Genomic DNA, 20,685 nt, shown 5'->3' with positions numbered 1-20,685 from the left:
GCCCACGCCGGCTAACGCTCGCTTCCCGATAACGACAGAAAACGAAGCTTCCGGGAGCGAGCGGGCGGCGCCGGCACACGGGTGCGCGCGGAGACCGTCGAAGGTGAGGGAGGAGGGCGACAGGGAAGCGGACGCGTCAACTCCGCCGCTTCGGTGGCTCCCCTCGCCCTCCCTCTCAACTCCCTCGTAGCTCTCTCATCTTCGACTCCGTGCGCACATCTCCGTGCGCGCCCGCCGCCGTGCTGGCGCCAGCTTATTTTAGCCGCCCCCTGAAGTTTCGTTTTCTGCCGTTATCGGGAAGCGAGCGTTTGCGGGCGTGGCAGTTTCTTTGGCCCGACTGTGCCTCCGCCGCTGCTTCCCTCTGCGCTGCTGCCGCAGCGTGCAAGGTCAACGTGTGACTAGAAAATAGAGGAGAAGGGTTCACTGCCATTTATGTGGTTGAGACGTCGGCACTTGTGTGTGCTAGAATACGGTTGTCTAGAACACTCTAGTCGGCACGTACACGCTTGTTCCGGCGCGATGCAGAAACGGCGACCTTGCAATTTGAGAGAGAAGGAAATTTCCGCCGCGAGGGTTTTTTTTTTTTTTTCCCCGTTCCTTCGCGCGCGGCATAGAGAGGTCTCTCCTGAGCTTTTGCTCCATGGCGGTGTTGGAGCAATGCCGGTCGGAGGCGCCGCCGCGTGATTTGGCGCGCTGCTAAGAGCATTGTCGGTGCGCGGTATGTTCGAAATAAGCGTGTTCGAATTCGCTTGCTTCGCGTTGACGTTGAACGAAAGCACGTTTTTTATGATAGTCTCGCTGTGCAACAATTGTGCTCAGTGTTGACGTTGCGAGGCCTAGCTCCTTAGCCAACTCCGTCCGCTTCCTCTTGGGATCCTCATCGACCTTTCGAAGAATGTCTAATTTCTCTTTAAAGGAGAGTGCTTTCCGCTTGCGAGACATAGCTCGCTGCGACTAGGCAAAATGGCGCAAACACGAAGAACGCGGCCCGAAGCGCAGCAGCCACTCCATCTGACGGCTCGCAGAAAAGGAGGAAAAGTACAAAAGCACCAAAAGCGCCACCACTTCTAACTCTTCGCGCCCAGTCGCGGAGTCCGCGCTGTCCGGCGCCGCGCCTCCGTACCAAAAGAGAAGGAGAGAAAGCGCGTGACTGCGCGCTGTTCTCTTTCGCGGCCGTCGGTGGGGCGGCGTTTATTCGTATCAGCCGACGCAGGCTGAAAATCAATTCGTAACAACCGTTCTCTAGCACGTTGCAAAGTAATGGGGCTCGGCCGGGACCACAAAAAAATTCGTATCATCCGGAAATTCGTATTAGCCGTGATCGTATCATCGAGCTTTTACTGTACTAAGTAAGGATAGTAGTTTTATCGGCCGTATAAACTTGCAAACATACACTAACTATGTAAATTAACAAGCATGGTGTCAGCGCGCATAGGCAAACATGAACACATCACACTCGATAACCACACACTCACTGTCAAAATGCTGGCACGAGGAAGCGCGGGAGCAGCAGCGAGCAAACTGACCTTCACGCTGTGAATCGCTTCAACGCAAACTGAGCAGTGAGAATGGAGCATGCACAAAGGTATGAGCCACCGTCGCACATACACTCAACCCCTGACGCAGATCGCTTTCAAGATAGGGCGCACTAGCCATGCATGCGCCCTCCTCTCCCCCCGGCAGCATGTGCACGACAGAATGCGGCACGTTTCCTCCACACTTTCCTCCCTCGAACGCGGGAGACTGAGCTGCGATCGTCTGCGCCGAGAGCAAAAATGCGCCTGGAGTGTCCATATAATTGCTATCCCAATAGGAGTAGGTGAAACACAGTACGATTTGGCGTCCAATACGGCGTCTGACACAATCGTACCGTGCCTCTCTTACTTCACAGCGGCAGGTTGAGGGTGCAATCATTATGCAAGGAAAAGAAAAAACACACTTCTTCTTTGGAAAAGTGGGGGGGTGCGTTCATCATGCAAGTAAATATGGTATTCCCACACCCCTAGCTGAAAGGGTTGGCACAAATGAACAAAGGCAACTCCATCCACACTCACCAGTTCCACAGGAGACAACGCGGTTTGCAAGGCCGATCTCGTGGGCTTCCTTAGCCGAGATTGGTCGCCCAGTCAGAATGAGGTCCAGAGCCCGTGACAGGCCAATCAGGGCGGGTAGGCGCGCTGAACCTCCGGCCATTAACGGCACTCCTGTTGGCCAATGCAAGTGATATACACTTGTACCTTAAAGTGTGACTTCACATCCCAGAGCTTTGCACACAACTTGCATGAAGATGCAAATGACAAAATGTGGGCAGATCTGAAGGACCTCAATGTACACACTGTCAGGGTTCGTACAGGTTTCTATAGAAAAAATTCAAGGATATTCCAGGACTTTCCAGGACCTGTCACAGGTTTTGCAAGGAATTAAAGCGCCATCCAAAGTAGGATTTCTTTACTCTAACTTTTCCAAAAATGACTAGTTTTATTGCACTTACAATAAATAAATGTATATCACAATTATAATAAAAATGTCTAGCCTTGATAACTTCTCAAGATCACAACACAAAATGAACGCTTACAACAGCGGCTGAGATTTCTCCAGTACAGGCTGGGTAAAGTTCACCACAAATATTCAAAATTCAGCATAGGGTTATTGCACTAAAAATAAAAAGAAATAAATGTATATTCCAATGATTTTAATAATTTCCAGCCTTGATCACTTTGCAAGTTCACAACAATACCCAAAAAAGGTTCACAAAACACAATGAATGCTCCCAACAGTACTCCGACTTCTCCAGAATTAACTGGGCATGTTTACCAAACATTTCCAAACCATTCAGTGTAGTCTTGCTACACATCCATTATATTATAGCAAATAGATGTATATTGCAATTTTGTAAAACATGTCTTGTCTTGATCATTTCTCAAGTCTGCAATATTAAAAGTTAACACAACTGACACTCACAACAGCTGCTCAGGCTTCTGCAGTATTAGCTGGGTTGGTTCATCAAACATTTCCAAAACATTCAGCATACCGTATTTTCCGGTGTATAAGACGCGTTTTTTAAATGAATTTTTTGGTGGTGCATTTTACAGAATGGTGCGACCTATGTACGTTTTTTTTTTTTTTCAGGAAAACTACCGTCAAAATCGGATCCACTGTTAACTTAATTGCTACGGGTTCTGTGCACGCTATCAAGGTGCCGGGATCTCATGATCAAGTTCCCGAACGCCGTGCGAGAAAGATGGAGCAGCAACGCAAGCGGAGTCGATCGATGCCGAAGTCGTCGCATCTGCAGATCGCTATCAAGATACGGTGCGTGGCTGCGCAAAGTATGCAGTTGCTATGATAGTACAAGCAGCCCCCCCCCCTTTCCTCCCGTACTGCCTTCCCGCTTTCCTCCCTTGTGCGCGATTCGGCTCACCGTCGCACGCTTTCACTCGCACATGCAGCATACAGCGCGCGGGGATGATATTATCGTGCTTGGACTTCATACGGAACATCGCGGCAGCCACAATGGCAGAAATGCACCTGCAGTGAAAATATATGGCACCCACACGCTTGTGCATGACCCGCACGGTGCGAAACATAACTTTTTTAAATCGCTTACCGAAAGAAGAGGTGCGTCTTATACACCGGTGCGACTTATATACGTTTTTATTTTTGGAAAAACTGCCGTTTTGAGGGGGGTGCGTCTTATACAAAGGTACGAATTATAGACCGGAAACGACGGTAATGTTATTGCACTTATATTATCATAAACATTATAACAAACCTTCACCCAAAGGCACTGAGCATCAGTGGTAAAGTTGCTCCACTATAGCTCTCTTTAGCTTCACTAGCTTCACCTCGCGTGCAAGAGTGAAAGTGGGGGAGAAGGCAGACCAACGGGCAAGAAGTGAAACGAACGATAGGGTGAGGAAAGCAGCGTAAACACTACTGCCAGCCGAGCCAGCACCGAAGCGCAGCACGGGTCTCTCGCTCCGTTCGCGGTTTGACGCGGTGAAGCCTTTTATTTTTTCCGGGCAGTTCTGCAAAACAGAACCATGTGTGCCCGCGCCGACGTATTGTTTCTGAAATGGGGAGTTTGTCAGATTGACGCCGATCTACCACAAAAAGGAGGTCGCAATGTCGATATCAGAGTGCAGTGCTCCCGAATTTCAAGGATTTTCAAGGAAGGAAAAAAATTCCAGGAATTTCAAGGCCCTTGAAAACGCACTTTTCAATTTCAAGGGTTTTCAAGGATTTCAAGGACCTGTACCCACCCTGCCCTGTACATACGGCACCAACCATACAGCACAGACCACTTATAACATGAATCGGCAAAGTCACAATTATTCGCACTATAAACAGTCGCGCAATGTAACCAAAACATCAATTTTGAAAGCCTGCACATGTGTAAAACATGCAGACTAATCAGCCGCACATTTCTGATGATGAAGGCATGGGATCAGTATGTTTGCATTCTTTTAAATTTGTGAACATAGAAAGGTTCATGGCCAAGGAACGGCCTTTGCAGATGGTCTCTTCATGAAGCAGACAAAATACAGAAAAATTTGCAATATACAGTATAGACCACTTATAACGTAACCGCTTATAGTGCAGGACCGGTTACAGTGCGGTCTTTTCAGACTCCTGTTAATTTTCCCATAGCACTCCATGTATACCCGTATCGCTTATAGTGCAGTTGCGGGAAACGAAATACCGGTTACAGTGCGGCTGCCTGGGAGTACGGAAGTCAGCGGAGACGGCGAACGCTCCCCTCAAACGGGCACCCCAAGGAGTGCTCGAGGGAAGAAAGAGAGACGAAGTGGAGGAGAAGGGCACGTGGTGCGAACGAACAGCCAGTGAGGCTGAAACCAGAACCTTGAGTGCGAGAAAATATCACGGCGCGCATAGCGAGCGAGGGCCACGAAACTGCCAACGCCGGCCAAGGCTCGCTTCACGATAACGGCAGTAAACGAAACTTCAGGGAGGGAACGGGCGGCGCCGACACGGCACAGCGAAGGGCGCACGCGGAGACCGTGGAATGTGAGGGAGGAGGGCGCCAGGGAAGCGGTTTTCACCTCGGCAGCTCCGCCGCTTCGGTGGCTCCCCTCGCCCTCCCTCGTAGCTCCCTCACTTTCGACTGTCACCGTGCGCGCCCGCAGGCACCGCCGCTCCAGCCGGCCCGGCGCCAGCTTCCCGAAGTTTCGTTTTCTGCCGTTATCGGGAAGCGGGCGTTTGCCGGCGTGGGCAGCTTCGTTGGCCGGCCTGGGACAGCACCGCTGCTTCCCTCTGTGCCGTAGCCGCAGTGTGCAAGGTCAACACGTGACTAGAAAGTAGAGGAAGCATAAAGGAGAAAGAAGGGTTCACTGCCATTTTTGACGCGTGGCTGAGACGTTGGCACGTACACACATGTTACGGCGCAACACAGAATCGGCGACCTTGCCATTTGAGAGAGGGTGAAATTTCCGCCGCATTTTTTTTCTTTCTTTCTTTTTTTTTTGTTTCGTTCGCGCGCGACATTGGGGGGTCTCTCCTAAGCTTTTACTCTATGGCGGTGCTGGAGCAATGCCGGTCGGAGGCGCCGCCGCGTGATTTGGTTCGAATTAACGAGATTCGACTGTAAATTGAATGCAAACGTTCTAGCCGCATTCCTCGACTGTCGCATATGCGTGGTGGCTCGGTGCACATGTTTTGTATATGTGCGGGCCTTGAAAATTGTTGCTTTGGTTATAGTGCGGTACCGCTTATAGTACGGATATTCGCGACTCCGGCGACTTACGTTATAAGCGGTCTACACTGTAGAAAAGTGTATTTACACTATCTGCACAAAAATTAAATAGCTGAAGAGTGGCAATGCATGCGCTTTCAGTGCAGAGTTTAACACTTGGAAGATCGGGCAGTGCACGGCTATATCTTGGAGGTCATGAGCAGAGGTTTATCTGTTGCCAGGTAACCCCTGCAGGTCTGCACCTTTTTCCATGCATCTGTAGAGCGCCTTATATCACGTGGCAGTGCATGCAGTAGGCTGTTTCTTTCTTTTTCAATGCGAATACAGTCGAAACCACTTATAACAATACTATTCAAGTGCCAAGAAAATCCCATTCTTATAACCAATAATTTTTACAACCAAATTGCACGAAAAAAAAGCAGAAGGGACAAACATTCAAACACTTTAAAAACTAGACAAAAAGAAATATCCTATTGACTTGCGTAATTTGCATTTTTTTTCTCATTTTAGAGCTTCTAAAAGGGGGGGCACGCAAATTACGCGAACATTTCACTAACATAACCTCAATAACATCTACAGTGGAATCCTAGAATCCTAGTTATAGAGTATAGACCACTTATAGTGTAACCACGTATAGTGCAGGACTGGATATATAATACGTCTTTTCAGACTCCCATTAATTTTCCCATAGCACTCTGTGTATACGCGTATCGCTTATAGTGTAGTTGTGGGACACGAAATACCGGTTACAGTGCGGCTGCCTGAAAGTTCAGCAGTCAACCTAGACGGCAAACGCTCCCCTCAAGCTACAAATACCGTATTTACTCGAATCTAACGCGCACTTTTTGTCCGATAAAACAGGTAAAAAAATTGCGTACGCGTTAGAATCGAGTATGACCCTAAATCTGCATTACCATATAGCCGTCGGCATTTCAAAATGACCGCCTCGCACGCGCGTCGAGCCTAGCTACTGTCGAGCCTAGCTACTGTAGCTTCCTCCATGTGCTGCAGTACACGTGCTTAGGCTATAGTCTACCGTCCGTCTTCACGTTCTCAGCGTCTGCTCTATCAGCATGAAGTGCCGAGTTCATCATGATGCCGCATTTAAAAGGAAAGTGTTAATGTGTGCGGAGACGGACGGAAATCGGACCGCATCACGGGCGTTTGGAGAATTCGAAACTTGCATTCGGGACTGGCGCAAATAGGAGAGGATTTTCGCCAGCAATGCAATGCAGAATGGTTTCAGTGGACTGAAGCAGGGCGTAATCTGCAACAATGCACTTTGGCGATACGATCGCCTTGGCCCTATCTTGAAAGCAATCTGCGACGAGGAAGTCTGCCGCGCACCGTGTTTTTTCCGCCGCTTATAGGTCGCGTTGAAGCAAGAGGCATGATAGCATGAACGTCAATTCGCTCGCCGCACTTCGTCACTCGAGCATTTTGACAGTTCGTTTCCGCAGTCAAAGAGCAATATGTGTTCATGTTTGCTTGTGCACGCGTGACACCGTGCTTGTTAATTTATTTATTAAGCAAATACGGAACCTAGAGCACGGTGACAGCGACGGCAGAAATGCACCTGGAGTGTCCATTATCGCAATAAAATAGTTGTTTTGGTTATAGTGCGGTACCGCTTATAGTGTGGATATTGGCGACTCTGGCGACTTACGTTATAAGCGGTCTACACTGTACATCCCCAGATTTTCCAACGTCCCGGGTATTACAACGAATTAGTGCAGTCCTGTTGGAATCCCCATAGAGACAATGCATTAAAAAAAGACTATGCACGTCCCGTCTTATACAACGACACCCAAGAAATTGCGAACCCAGACACATGAGAAGGGCCCCCACCTTCTTTGAGGCACCGTCACCTCTGTTCTCCAACTGATTTGCGGGCTTCTTCCGAGTCTCCTTTTTCCTTCCCTAGGGTTCGCTGCCCTTTCATTGTTCGTTTCCCTTTCCCCTCTTCACGTTGCTCAACCGCCTCCTGCCTTCACTGCCACCTCAATGCGCTTTCTCTCTCTCGGCATTTTCTCTCAGCGGTGCCCTTTGCCCGTCATCGGATGCGTACACGACCAAAAGCGTGTTTCACACTGTGCCAAACTTGCTAAATTCGTACAGAGCAAGAGTGCAGCTGACCGCATGCTTCGATGCGTCCGATGCCGAGCCTCGCAAAAGCAAAACTACCCCCAGAAATGATCACCTGAGCATAGACAACCACAGCCCCGTGTGGGGGCGCTGCGGTGCAAGTCACGGACACCAACTACAGCGCAAAATTTAAAATGACCGAGTGTGCAGCGTATGGTCCTTCCCAGTTTTGCTGCGCTTTGGACCCACAATTTTCTGTGCGTGACAAGTAAAATGTACAACGAAGGTTTGCCACACTTGCTTCATTTCGGATGATATGTACACCCTCCGAGGTGAATCCGACTTCATAGTTCAAATGTCACAAAAGCACAGCTCGTGCATCACACTAATGCCGTGGAGCAAATGTGAAAAAAAAAAAGAAAAAAGTGCTGGTGTGACATAAATGCGCATCTGTGTCTAGTGTTTTTCCACCAGCTTTATCTCGGCACATTTTCAATGTCTCCAAGGCATCCCAGCAGAGGTTGACCCAGTAGTGACCAAAGCTGAAGAGCGGCACAATGGTTGGTTTCAAATCCCATTCCTTCAGCACAGCAGCTCTACTTATTGGACCATCGCAGTGACCACCCAGGTTGGCAGAAAAATAGTTACAGGCGCAGACAGGTAGACACCAACAAGTGTTTGACGCACCCCAGGCAATTGCAGAATTTGGAAAGTGGCTGATCAAACAGCACAAGACCATATACTGGGTTAACTTAAGGGGGCCCTGAGAGCACTTTCTGAACCTAGTAATTAAACATTCCCGATATGTGTGCAATGCCACCGCGAGCAGTGGACCAAACATATTATGCTGCTGCACACAGCGGTAATTTCAGAGCACTCTGGAGGCGTCATTCCATTGCTTGCCCTAAACTGCGCATACACTGAGCAAATGCAGTCGTACCAAATCGCCGTCCAAAGAGGCCCATGACAGCTGTCTCATCGACTACTCGCAAATCACACCACAGGGCCAACTCCAGGCCTGCACCAACTGCATAGCCAGTCACCGCGGCCACCGTTGGCTTCCTTGTCTCAGGAACGCACTGCGCAAGACATTGTAGCACATAGTGCACTGTTAAATTGGTACCAAAGTACAGCAATACCTCGCACATCTAAGATAGCAGTGGTTACTATTACCAAAAGCAGAGATTAAGTGCTTGACAGTGACTTACTTACTCAGGGCTAGGCAGTACTGAAGATACATGTATCTTAGATACTACCTTAAGACACTTTTTGGGTATCCTGTTTCAGTATCGTGATACATTCGGCAAGACGTGTATGAGTATCTGTATTTTCGATACACCACAGTAAATATCGTGTATCTTTAGACACAAGATACACTTATGGCAAAATCCAAGAAGACGTTCAGAGTCACTGAGGCAAGCAATTGACAGTAGTTTAAAATTATTCTAAGAGATGGACTGACACATTGACACTACCTCACTTTTATATTAAATAACTGAACACGACTGAGAAAGTTGTATACTGTGTAGCACTATAGTATCAATCCTTATTACAATTATACCATAGAACTTTTGAAATGTTGCCACTAGATGAAATGTTGCAACTGCGGAATGGAAGTTAACCCAGTGCTCGGCATACCCTTTCGCTGGAAACATTGTGTTTAGAACCACTTTCGGGAGATACGTCCAGAACATGTGTCGTGAGTTGTATTGCTGTTCCAGCTAACCGCTCACCAAATATTTTGCACAATAAAGAAACATATCACCTGGAATATCTATGCATGTCACTTGAGCACTTTGATTCCACTTCACAAGCGCTCCACTAACACAGTTACTTCTAAACACCCTCACATGCATTCCGTAATGGAATTCGAACCCGGAAAGGTGGGCACTATACAAGGGAGCATCGTTTTATAGTAAATATTTTGCTAGCCACGGTCACACGGAGAGATCGAGCCGGTGTCAATATACCTTGACACCGGCTCGATCCTTGTTTGAAGTCAGCTGACCTAAAAGATATTATTTGCCAGAATCGCAGCTGCATACATTTGGTCAGCAGTTGAGCATTAGAAATAATTTGGATAACATGAGATGATGCAACATCACAATAAGCCAGCACCATGAGCCTATTTTTTTGTCCACTGCAGGATGAAGGCCTCCTCTAATCACCCCTGTCTAGCGCTAGCCGATTCCACCTTGCACCCTCGAATTTCATCTGCCCTTCCCTTGGCACCCATTCTGTAGCTCCCTAACACGTCTTTTCTCTACAGTATTGGCCTATCCCCGTTTGCTCTCTTATCCACACCGCTCTCTTCCCGTCTCATAACGTTACGCCTTTTTTTTCGTTCCATTTCTCCTTGCGTGGTCCTTAAATTCTTGTCAAGCTTCGCTCTTAATTGTAATTGATTGATTGATATGTGATGTTTCGTGGCGCAAGGGCCAGGTCTGGCCAAAGAGCGCCATGCAAGTGATTATGGATATTTCATTGGACAGTGAAGTGGAAAGGATTGAACATGGCTGTATATGGGCCTAAAAGCAGAGTCGCTGTACAGTGCGTAAAACATAAATGTATTAAAATTATGGCAATGGGTTTAAAGTGTCCTGTGAGACGTAAAACATGTTTTGAGAGGATGATTTTCTGAAATTTGTAAGTGCCAGTGGCACTGCTGCCTCATCAGAAACCTTGTGTGCAAGGCTTTGGAGGCACGTGCCATACAAATGCTCGTATCGCAGCAGTAGCCTCTGTTGAGAGGTCATGCTACGAATTTATCGGGCGTAGAACTTGTAATGAATCAACATCATGTAAGTAGTTTAAAAGTGATTTGCTGTTAAAAAATGAGTCCACATGAAGGAACATTGCTGGATGAAGAGGAACGTTCTGTTTGTAAGCTAGAGGAAAGTGCTTTTTTTCTTTCAGCTTCTGATTCGCGGCACTCTACCAGGACATGTAGGACGGTCAGCGTCTCTCCACATTTAACGCAGGTGGGAGGTTCAGCACCAGACAGCAAGTAAGAGTGGGTCCCGTAGGTATGGCCTATCCTAAGTCGACAAAGAATTACTTCAGTTCGCCGTATTTTTGTTGTTGGTCGCCAATTACGCAACTGAGGTTTAATTAAATGCAGCTTATTCGATGTTTCAGTGTCCCACATTTGCTGCCAGTATGTCCTAATTTTTCTGCGGAGAAAAGGCTTCATGTCTGTCACAGGGACAGATATGAAAGTGTTGCTAGCTTTCGCTGTAAGAGATGTGGCCATCTGGTCTGCTAGCATGTTCCCTTCGATGCCTCTGTGGCCAGGCACCCAGCAGATAACAATAAGCTGGTTAGATAAGTACGCAGTGCACAGAAGTGAATAAAGATCGTTGAGTACAGGGTTATTGTGTAAGCTTCTGCCCCATGTGTTAGTACCGGTAGAATGCAGCGATTGTACTATTGCACAATTTTCTTCAGGAATAGTGGTAAGCTGCCAGTCATGATTTGTTAATGCCTTCCGTGTACACTCCCACCCATTTTTATTCTGCTATAAATTTTCTTCTCATGATCTATCAGCAAAAAGGTACGACATGGAGCTGGTTGGTATTGCATCTTGCAGTGGAAACATTGCAAGAAACGAGGATTATAGAGTACTCGTGTTGTTTGCGCCTTAGTCCTCGTTTCTCGGAATCTTATTTCCACAAGATTAGTACGTCGTTGTCAAATGTCAGCAGATTGCAACACAGTCCACTGGCAAGTGTAACTTATAAGTAACCACACCAAGTGTCGATAGAACATTTTCAAGCCCGACGTCAATCATTCTCCTGAGACTTCCTTCACATGGATCGAGTTTCAGACTGTGATTAAACTGACAGAGGGCAGACCACAGGTCATAAAAAGAAATAGTAGTTAAATCTCAATATAACAAAGTATTTAACTTTTTATGACTCCTTCTCCATAGAACACCATAGAACCCTAATATAATAAAGTGTGTTTATACATGATTCCAATACTATAATGAAATTTCACTGTTGCAGCGAAGGAATATGGAGGCATTAAACGGAAACTGTCGTGGGTGCAGATGGTAAAATGGTTTAATTACATGTGGTTTCTTGCGAATGCACCTCTAAAATCATGCACCGCACAACAGAGGGCGGCTGCCAAAGTGAAGCTATGCCTGATGACATGAGTAGTGGTACTTGTTGCAGACTACATGCAGACCCTCTGACCATCACGTTCCATATAAAGTCCAAGTGCGATAAGCATGACGTGTGTTGTGGGTGGGAGGGCAAGTGTTCGAGAGTGAGCCGAGAAAGATGGTTGCTGGATCCAAGCCAGGCCTACCCGCCACTTGCAAGTTCAGATTGTCTGGCCCTTCCCTTACCACCCGCTGACATCTTGGTTAGCTCAAATAGTACCAAAGCAGCTGCCTTGTAAAGGCAACAGAGCCGGCCATACTATCTGAACCTGGTACTCTATCTGAGGTGTCTGCTTACACTTTCTTTCGTAGCTTAGGGTGGATGAAACTCATCCAGTAAGTGGATCTACACAGCCGCTCATCCCAAGTGCCACAAAGTGCTGCACCTTACCTCAGGCCAGTCGTCTGGGTTGTCCTCTGCAAGTTCTGACAGGTCATAGCCGGCACAGAAGCTGCCACCTGCAATACAGTGGGCCACTACTTGCAACTTATCCACAGAACCACACTATTCATTTATTTATTCATTCATACTGCAGGAAAGGTTGGCCCAAGCAGGAGTCAATTACAGCGTTCACAAAAGAAAGCAGCAGAAGATTCTATAGAGTGAGAGAGCCTTGTGCATAATAATGAATTCTGTAATGCAAACACCGAAGCAGTAAAACACAACACAAAATTAAAGGATCGTTAAGTGCTTGAATTCATTTATGTGCATTAGATAATAGCAAAATAACAAGGAATGTACATTTTCTGCAAAACAGATCAGACAGCAAACTGCAAAAATGATCATTTTCAAGTGCTGAGGAATTGTTCTCGAGAATGAGGTATGTCATCTGCATTGAACATGTTTCTTTACTAAAGGAAGGAACATATAGAAGAGGCTTAGCCCCATGTGATGCTAAAGATGACAACGGATAAAAGCAGGATGGAAGAATGTTTATCAAAGCTTTCTTTTGGATATATTTTGACTTCAACAGCTGAGCACAGTTCACTCACTTTAATTCTAAGTCCCAGTAACCACTGGTTTTTACATAACCGTACATTGATGAACTAAAGATTTAAAATAGAACTACGATTTCTCATTCATACAAGTATAACCACAAACACAGCCGTGCCTCAACACTTTTGTGCTGCTTTTTATTCTGGACTCCAATTACGGACAATTTATGCGGGTACCGAACTTTTCCGAGTCTTCCATTACAGGAATTCCCTCTCCGGACAGTTAACAAAGTGGAAAGACAGTCTGTAGAAGCTTGTGTACTTGGTAGTAATACTTTGGTAGTATTGTGACAATGTAGATTGAGAATACTCAATATTGCTGTAAGTAAAATGACAATGCTGTGTTTAGTTCTTGTACTGTGTGCAACCAATTGCTTTTGCGAAATGTCAAACAGAGTAATACCCCTGTCACACCACAAATCTGACGTCATTTCCAACGAATTACATTTGTTGAGGTTAATGTCATTATCACCGCGCGCTGTCACATGGCAAAAACGGTCATGAAAATGATGACAATGACGATAGTAAAAAAAAAAAGAGGCAAGAATAGCACCAAACCCAGCTTTGTCCAATAATTACTCTCCAATATACTGAATTCCGTTGGAATATGTGATCCTCCCTTTCACACCGTGCTTTTGAATCACTAACTTGTTGACACTGCCAACTAAGTCGAGTCAAGCCAAGCTGAAGATAAGGCAAGCAACATGGTGAAAAGCACAACAAGCACGTCCGCTACCTCTACTGAAGAGGAACGAGAAGGGCTCTGACATGCTCTGACATGTATGCGGGCTCCTAATATCCACATCGTCATTTGTTGCAAATGACATTAGATTTGCTGTGTGACAGGGGTATAAGAGCACCTGTCGGGGTTCGGTGCCTTTTGCTCTTGGTGCTGTTTCTGCAGTAGAAACAGAAAAATAAGCCTTTCTCTCCTCTCCTCTCTGGCTCGTGCAGTCTGGTGCTGATGTGCTTGGATTGTCTAGTGATGACAAGACACAAGACAATCCAAGCCTTTCAAAGTCATTCAACAGTCTTTCAAAGCCATTCTAGCTCATTGTCATAGCATAGTTTTGCTATGTCAGGTCATTCAAAATCCAGAGGGAACTGCTGAACAGTTGAGGACTGCGTTAACGACCTCTAAAAGCACAAAAAACTCAGGGACTGAGCGTTCAGACTTCAAGACCAGCATCGGCAAGCATGCGGCTGTAGATTATTTAACTTATTTCGCTTCCATACTCAACATCGGCAGTGCCTTTGGATATCCAGTGAGAACAGAAAACTATTCATTCCCACTGAATGAGCAACGGTAGACCAGCAGGCTTTTCGCATGCAGTGATGCTTCGAAATGTGTTCAAAAATAAACAATGTTTCCTCACTTATAGCACAGATTTACAAAGCCACATTCAAGAAATGCCCATGAAGATTGTCAAGTGTCTTTGATAGAGGCATGTTTAAGTGACGTTCATTTAGACGCCAAGTGAAAGCACATGCACTGCTGCAAGAGTGACACACTACTCACCAACAAGAGAAAATGCAAACGCTCAGCAGGGTCATGCTATTTCAAAGCTGTCCCATATAGTCAAGAACATGCATTTCCATTCTCATTCATCCAATCTCCTAAATCCTACTTCCAAAATGTACATCACATGCTGCACGCTTTAGCCCTAGCTGTCTGACAGCTTTGCACACACAATTTTCAACTTTGCACACATCATCTGCCAGTTTTCGAGAGTGAGCCGAGATACTGTTAGTGGTCAGGGTTTGCATTCAAGACACACACCGCTGCTTTGCATATTTCAGAATGACTTTGACCTGTATGAGCAATGGGACGTTTGGGTTCGTTGGCTTTTACTTTTTGTTCTCTCTCCCTTTTTTCTTTCATTTGGAGAAGGAAAGGGTTGTGAATGTGCAGCCAGCCTGCTTAGCCTTGCAAATCCCTGTAGCTTCCACTAAAATTATCTCACTCTGCCCTCATGAACTACTCAGAGAAATCATCGACTGCAAATGTATAGTCTGTACTGCATGCTTGTTGAATGTGAATAACTAATAAGCTAGCACTCTGCTTGCAATTCTATGTTAATATGGAGTATTTATTTCTCACACAAAAGAGAATACAAGTTTGAGAACTACATTGAAATGTACATCTGTATGCAGAATTGCCATTTTCTTATGCTGCACTAAATGAAAGGTAGCTTAGAAGCAACTGAACAACATTTCTTTATGGAAGTTTGCACAGCGATGCTGATGCCCTACCGAATGACAGCATTCTCAAGATACATTCCACTAAAGGCAGCAACAGACTGACACTTTTGACAACACAGACAAAACTAAAAAAAGCAGAGCTTGCGAAAGATGTCACTGTCCAACCTGGCTAAAGGACTCTTCTCGCACAACCAAGCACCGTTGCAGCGGACTGCATGCTCCATCAAGGCAACTGAGCCCTGCCAGACACACAACGGTGCCGCCTTCCCAAGATGGTGGTGCTCTAGTGGAAGACAGTTATAGGCAGCGTCACTAGCCATACAGCCTCCTTTAAATGAAAGTAGACAAAAGCCCTGCACACAACGGTACCAAGACGCAGCACTGTCAGCACAGGCACCCTGGCCAGCATCGCTCCCACTGCAACAGGTTGATTGACGGATTTAAACCTCACATTTCACTAACTTGCCTGGATGTCAGTTTTACAGCAAATATATTTTGCTTTATTCAGGCGTTGACATCATCGATCTCTCACAACCTGGACAACCTTTCCACATCAATGCTTATCAATGAAAACAGTCTCGCCTACCTTTGCCATGAAGCACAGCCACATCAACGCTGTCATCACGATCAAACTCGCGGAAGGCCTCGAGAAGTTGGTGCGCAGCTGCTGCATTGAGGCAGTTGCGCTTCTCGGGCCGATTCAGCCCCACGAGAAGGATGCGACCTTGCTTGTCGCACACAACAGGGCAACCTGCATGGGAGATTGGCCAGTTTGTTTGTGCAGTGCATTCATTAAGCATCCTCAAATTCAAATCATTCGCTAGGCCATGAGGATGTATGCGAGCTGGAGAATGCAATACAAAACAACTGCACTCATGGCCAATAACGACAATGCATTATAGTGGCAGCCATGTTGAATAATATGTGATGATCACTGCTAAAGTAATTAGTTCACCTTTTGCTGCACAACTTTCTTATTTATTAATTCTAATAACACCCAGTGCCGATCAGGAGACAAAGATAGCTATAATGTGTATCCAAACAAAGTGTTAAAACCGTGCACTGATTCTTGATCTATTCTGATATGTCGAGGCGGACACGGTACTGAAGGACTCATCTTCATTTGGATCACTTCCTCCACTGATTCACTGCGCGATCTTCCTCCTTTTTCAGTTTATTTCCAGCCTTGCACAGTGATGTAGCAAAATTTATATTAAGCTATGTTATTGGGAGGAGGGAGGGGGGGGGGGCGGGAGTACAGTTCATTTCATTTCTTTTCTACAGTACATGTGCTAACTTGAAACACGTCTCCGTGTTGTCAAGTCTGTACAAGTTCGAGTTCTCAAAAAAACAAAAAAGAAACATCGAATTGGGGTCAGCACTGCTGCCGTACAAGTCGCCATCTTTGTTGTCACATGGTATTCCCTTGCCATGGAAGGTTAGAATCTCGTATGCCCATTCTGTGACAAAGAGAAAGCATATGATGCAGGTTGTTGCATTTTTGAAGCATTGCAACTGTCTGCCACTGCAAATAACTTATTTTGTTTGCAACAAATAATGGTTCTATAGTCCTATTCCTTCAATAAAAAAAAAACACAGCAACTAAAAACCTGTTGTTTTTCTCCGTTTCACCCAGAAATTTGGTTGAAAATATTATAAAGCAGGTTTATTCGACGAAAGGCCGATGACGGGTCAAGCGTTTCACCAAGCACAATGTCTAAGCTTGAGCCTCTGCAGCATGCGATGCTGTTGGCAATCCTGCTGCCTAAGTCCAGGCGTTCTTCATTACAATTGGTCAAGGAACTGAGTACGTGCTGAAGGCGGCGCAGGTGTGTTGCAAAATCAGGGGCAAACACTATGATGTCGTCAAGGTAACATAGACAGATCTTCCATTTAAGGCCGCGCAAAACATTATCCATCATCCTTTCGAATGTAGCAGGAGCGTTGCAAAGTCCGAAAGGCATGACAGTGAACTCATACAGGCCATCTGGCAAAGCGAAGGCAGTTTTGGGGCGATCGGCCTCCACCATCGGGACCTGCCAGTAGCCTGACCACAAATACAATGAGGAGAACTCGGCGCCTTGTAAGCAGTCGAGAGCATCATCAATATACGCAGCAGTGGGTAAACATCTTTCAGTGTAATCTTGTTTAAGCACTGAAAATCTACACAAAAGCGTATGGAACCGTCTTTCTTTGTGACAAGTACCACGGGAGAAGCCCATGGGCTCTGTGAAGGTTGAATCACACCTCGATGGAGCATGTCGTCGACCTGGTCTGCAATGACACGGCGTATGTGCTACGGACGTTGGCACAGCGGTGAGTGGGAGCCAGTGTCGATGAGGTGCTCGACTGTTGATGTGCGGCCTTAAGAATTTTTGGGCGAAGTCGAAAGAAGTTCGGAAGTGCTGCAGAATGGCAAGAAGCTGGGATCACTGCAAAGGTGTCAGAGACTCGTCGATGAATGGGGTAAAGACATCCGTAGATGTTGGGTCAGGAGCAGAGAGGGCGCTCAGGTCAAGGACGGCCGTAGAGGACGCCTCGTCGGGAATGGAGACAATGTGCATAAAATCGACGTTCTTGACGTGGCCAAGGCATTCGTGACGAAGCAATGTGAGCGGGGATGAAAGTGGATTATAAACGGGCATTGTGCTGAAACCGGCGGCGAGGTCAAGAGTAGCAAAAGGCAGAGGAAGGGCTTTTCTGGCAACAAAGAGATCGGACGGCGTGAGGACGACCGTTCCGGAGCAGATAGCACCACATGAGAGGTGGTACGAGTGCTGATGAGCACAGCGGTATACTGGTGTTTTCCTTGACTACAAGTTTAGTGGGCGAATGAGGATCTATGAAGGCGAGGTCACCGAGTTGGGAGAAATCACCCTCAGCACAGGCGCAATCGATGACAGCATTGTGGAAAGACAGAACATCCAATCCTAGAATTATTGCATGGCAGCGCAATGAGAGTACTCCAAACTCTACAGTGTACATAATGTCTTGAATCTTCACGCGAGCTGTACACGCTGCGGTTGGTTGGACGGGTTGAGCACTTGCAGTCTGAAGTGACAATCCAGAAAGAGGCGTCATCACCTTACGAAGTGATCATCAAAATTTGGCATCCATAACAGAAACAGCTGCACCGGTATCAAGTAGAGCGACTGTAGCGACACCTTCGAAAAACACGTCAATAACATTGGCAGGTAAGGAACGAGGACTTGGGCATTTCGAAGCTGGCACAGTTCTTGCCTCGGGAACTGCATCGTCTAGTTTCCCTCGTCGTTAGATACGGGCCGTCGACGCATCGGTGAAAACGACCGGCGACGCGGGGATGGCGAGAGGCGATGGTCGAAATGAGGAAGATCAATCGGAGCATGAGTTGGCGATGGGTGGGATGGAGTGTAGTGAGCATTGGACTCGACCGAGTAACGAGGTGCCTGTAGATCATTGCCGATCATTTGCACACGGCGGCAGAACCTTGCGACATGTCCGGGATACCTACATGAGAAGCATATAGGCCGATTGTCGTGTGTGCGCCACGGGTTCGCAACAGGAGGGCCGGCCCAGGAGACGGGAGGAGGAGGATGGCGCATGGGCTGCTGAAAAGATGGCACCGGCTCGTGGCGTGGCCTGGCAGCTACCACAGCATAAGTGAGCGGAGCGGCCACAAGCGGCTGCTGGGGCGCAACCGGCAGTGCTTCAGCGACTTCCCCTTGAATGACGTTGCGCAGAGTGGAAGGCCAAGGACTGGCAGGCACCAGGGACAGCTGTCGTGCGACTTCTTCACAGACAAAGGCTTTGATCTGCGTGAGCAGCGATGCCTGATTGGAACCAATAGCCAGGCTGGAGATTGACGCATCGGTTGCAGCAGAAGGCCTCATCAAAGCTCGCTACTTGCGTAGCTCGTCGTAGCTCTGACAAAGGGTAATAACGTCAGCAACACTGTTCGGGTTCTTGGCCAGGAGCATTTGGAATGCATCATCATCAGTGCCTTTCATGATCTGCTTAATTCGGTCCGCTTCCGACATGGTGGCATTGACACGTTTGCACAGATTGATGTCTTCGATGTAACTGGTGAATGTTTCACCACTTACCTGTGCGCGTGTGCGCAAGCGCTGCTCAGCTTGAAGTTTGCGGACGGTCAAATACTTCTGTGAAGCCTGTTTTGAATGTAGACCACCAGTAGCGCACCCAGGACCTCTGCCAGGGGGGGGTTGACAGTTTGGCAATACCATCTAAACAACACTAATTTCGATTTATTCACGGGAAATTGTCAAAAAAATGTGCTTTTTGCGAGTGTGCAGATGATTTCGCGTCTTACATCTTAGTTGCAGCACTGAAATGCGTAAGGAAAGAAAAGGGGTTAAACAAAAGGGGGGGGGGGGTTAAGTCGGCCTCAGGGGGGGTTACAACCCCCGAATCCCCCCCCGTCGGTGCGCCACTGTAGACCACGTTCGGAAATCCGTCTCATGGTTCCTGAACCAGAGATTGGCCACACCCCAAGATAGAAAGCGACGTTGGTTAGCTTGGTAGAGTCGTCTCATTTGTTATGAGCACTTCCCCGCTTTTAGGACACAAGCCAATCTTCAACGTCGTTGTCGTCGGTCCTGGTGAAGATGGTAGGATCCCGCTGGCAGATAGTCCCAGCGCAGAGAACGTGCAGTGACGGGAGCGTCTGCAGTTCGACGTCTGGCATGATGAAAGGTAGCATCCGAGTGCAGAGTTTCAGGATGGTAGAGTTGAGGGGTACCCCGCACCTCCACCAATTATAAAGGAGGTTTATTCAATGAAAGGCCAATGACGGGTCTAGCGTTTCGCCAAGCACAATCTCTAAGCTCGAGCCTCTGCGGCATGCGATGCTGTTGGCAATCCTGCTGCCTAATTCCAAGCATTCTTCATTACAATATCAAAAATGCCTAGATCATTGACGGTATGCTCATAAGGCATCCGCCATGTTTGAGTTACTTTCACCATTGTGGTAGATATGACAGAAAATTATTCCACGACATTGGAATCATGTCGCAGAAATGCAACAACGTGCAGAGAAAGCCCCAAACATTGGGAGCACTTGATTTCGTTGCAGTTTTTGCTGTGCTGCAAATATGCAACGTTGCGCAGTAAGGTGTCACTAATTAGTCTTTTTGTTTAAGTCACTTGTGGCCCTGAATTAAAGTCAGCACTCTCGGCAAAACAGATGCTAAAAAGAAAGAAACCGCAGTTTGGAAAGTCATCGTATATCACTTGTGCACAGATTAAATTAAAGGCTTTGTGCCCCGAAAGTGCGCACAATTGCATAATTAACCATGACATCAATTCACCTTTTGAGAAAGTACTTTTCAACAAAGGCCAGGCACCCTTGCTCTAGATTTGTGGCCGCAATTCTAATAGTGCAAAGGTGTGCTTGAGTGTAGTCCTGCTCTGCTCGGGTTGCTGCATCAATGCTGTAGAGACGCACATGCCACTTGGTATGTGTGTCTCTAGGGCATTGATTGACACACACACAGATATATAATTTAAAGAGTGCAGGCGC

General features: G+C 46.9%; 1 protein-coding gene across 1 annotated transcript in view; it reads right to left on the bottom strand.

Annotated features, from left to right (window-relative positions):
- The window catches only part of LOC119461800 (probable enoyl-CoA hydratase), a 30,463-nt gene extending 13,896 nt beyond the window's left edge, over positions 1 to 16,567 (bottom strand). Inside the window, exons 1-5 of the mRNA XM_037723177.2 lie at positions 16,462 to 16,567; positions 15,751 to 15,915; positions 12,358 to 12,425; positions 8,739 to 8,877; positions 2,055 to 2,204 (exon numbers count right to left, since the gene is read on the bottom strand). Coding sequence (XP_037579105.2) covers positions 2,055 to 2,204; positions 8,739 to 8,877; positions 12,358 to 12,425; positions 15,751 to 15,915; positions 16,462 to 16,567 — 628 coding nt within the window. The remainder of the gene's footprint in view (positions 1 to 2,054; positions 2,205 to 8,738; positions 8,878 to 12,357; positions 12,426 to 15,750; positions 15,916 to 16,461) is intronic.
- Positions 16,568 to 20,685: the final 4,118 nt, after the last annotated feature.

This window comes from Dermacentor silvarum, chromosome 8, assembly GCF_013339745.2.
Source record: "Dermacentor silvarum isolate Dsil-2018 chromosome 8, BIME_Dsil_1.4, whole genome shotgun sequence".
Lineage (NCBI taxonomy): Eukaryota > Metazoa > Arthropoda > Arachnida > Ixodida > Ixodidae > Dermacentor > Dermacentor silvarum.
This window is presented reverse-complemented; position numbering and strand designations above follow the sequence as displayed.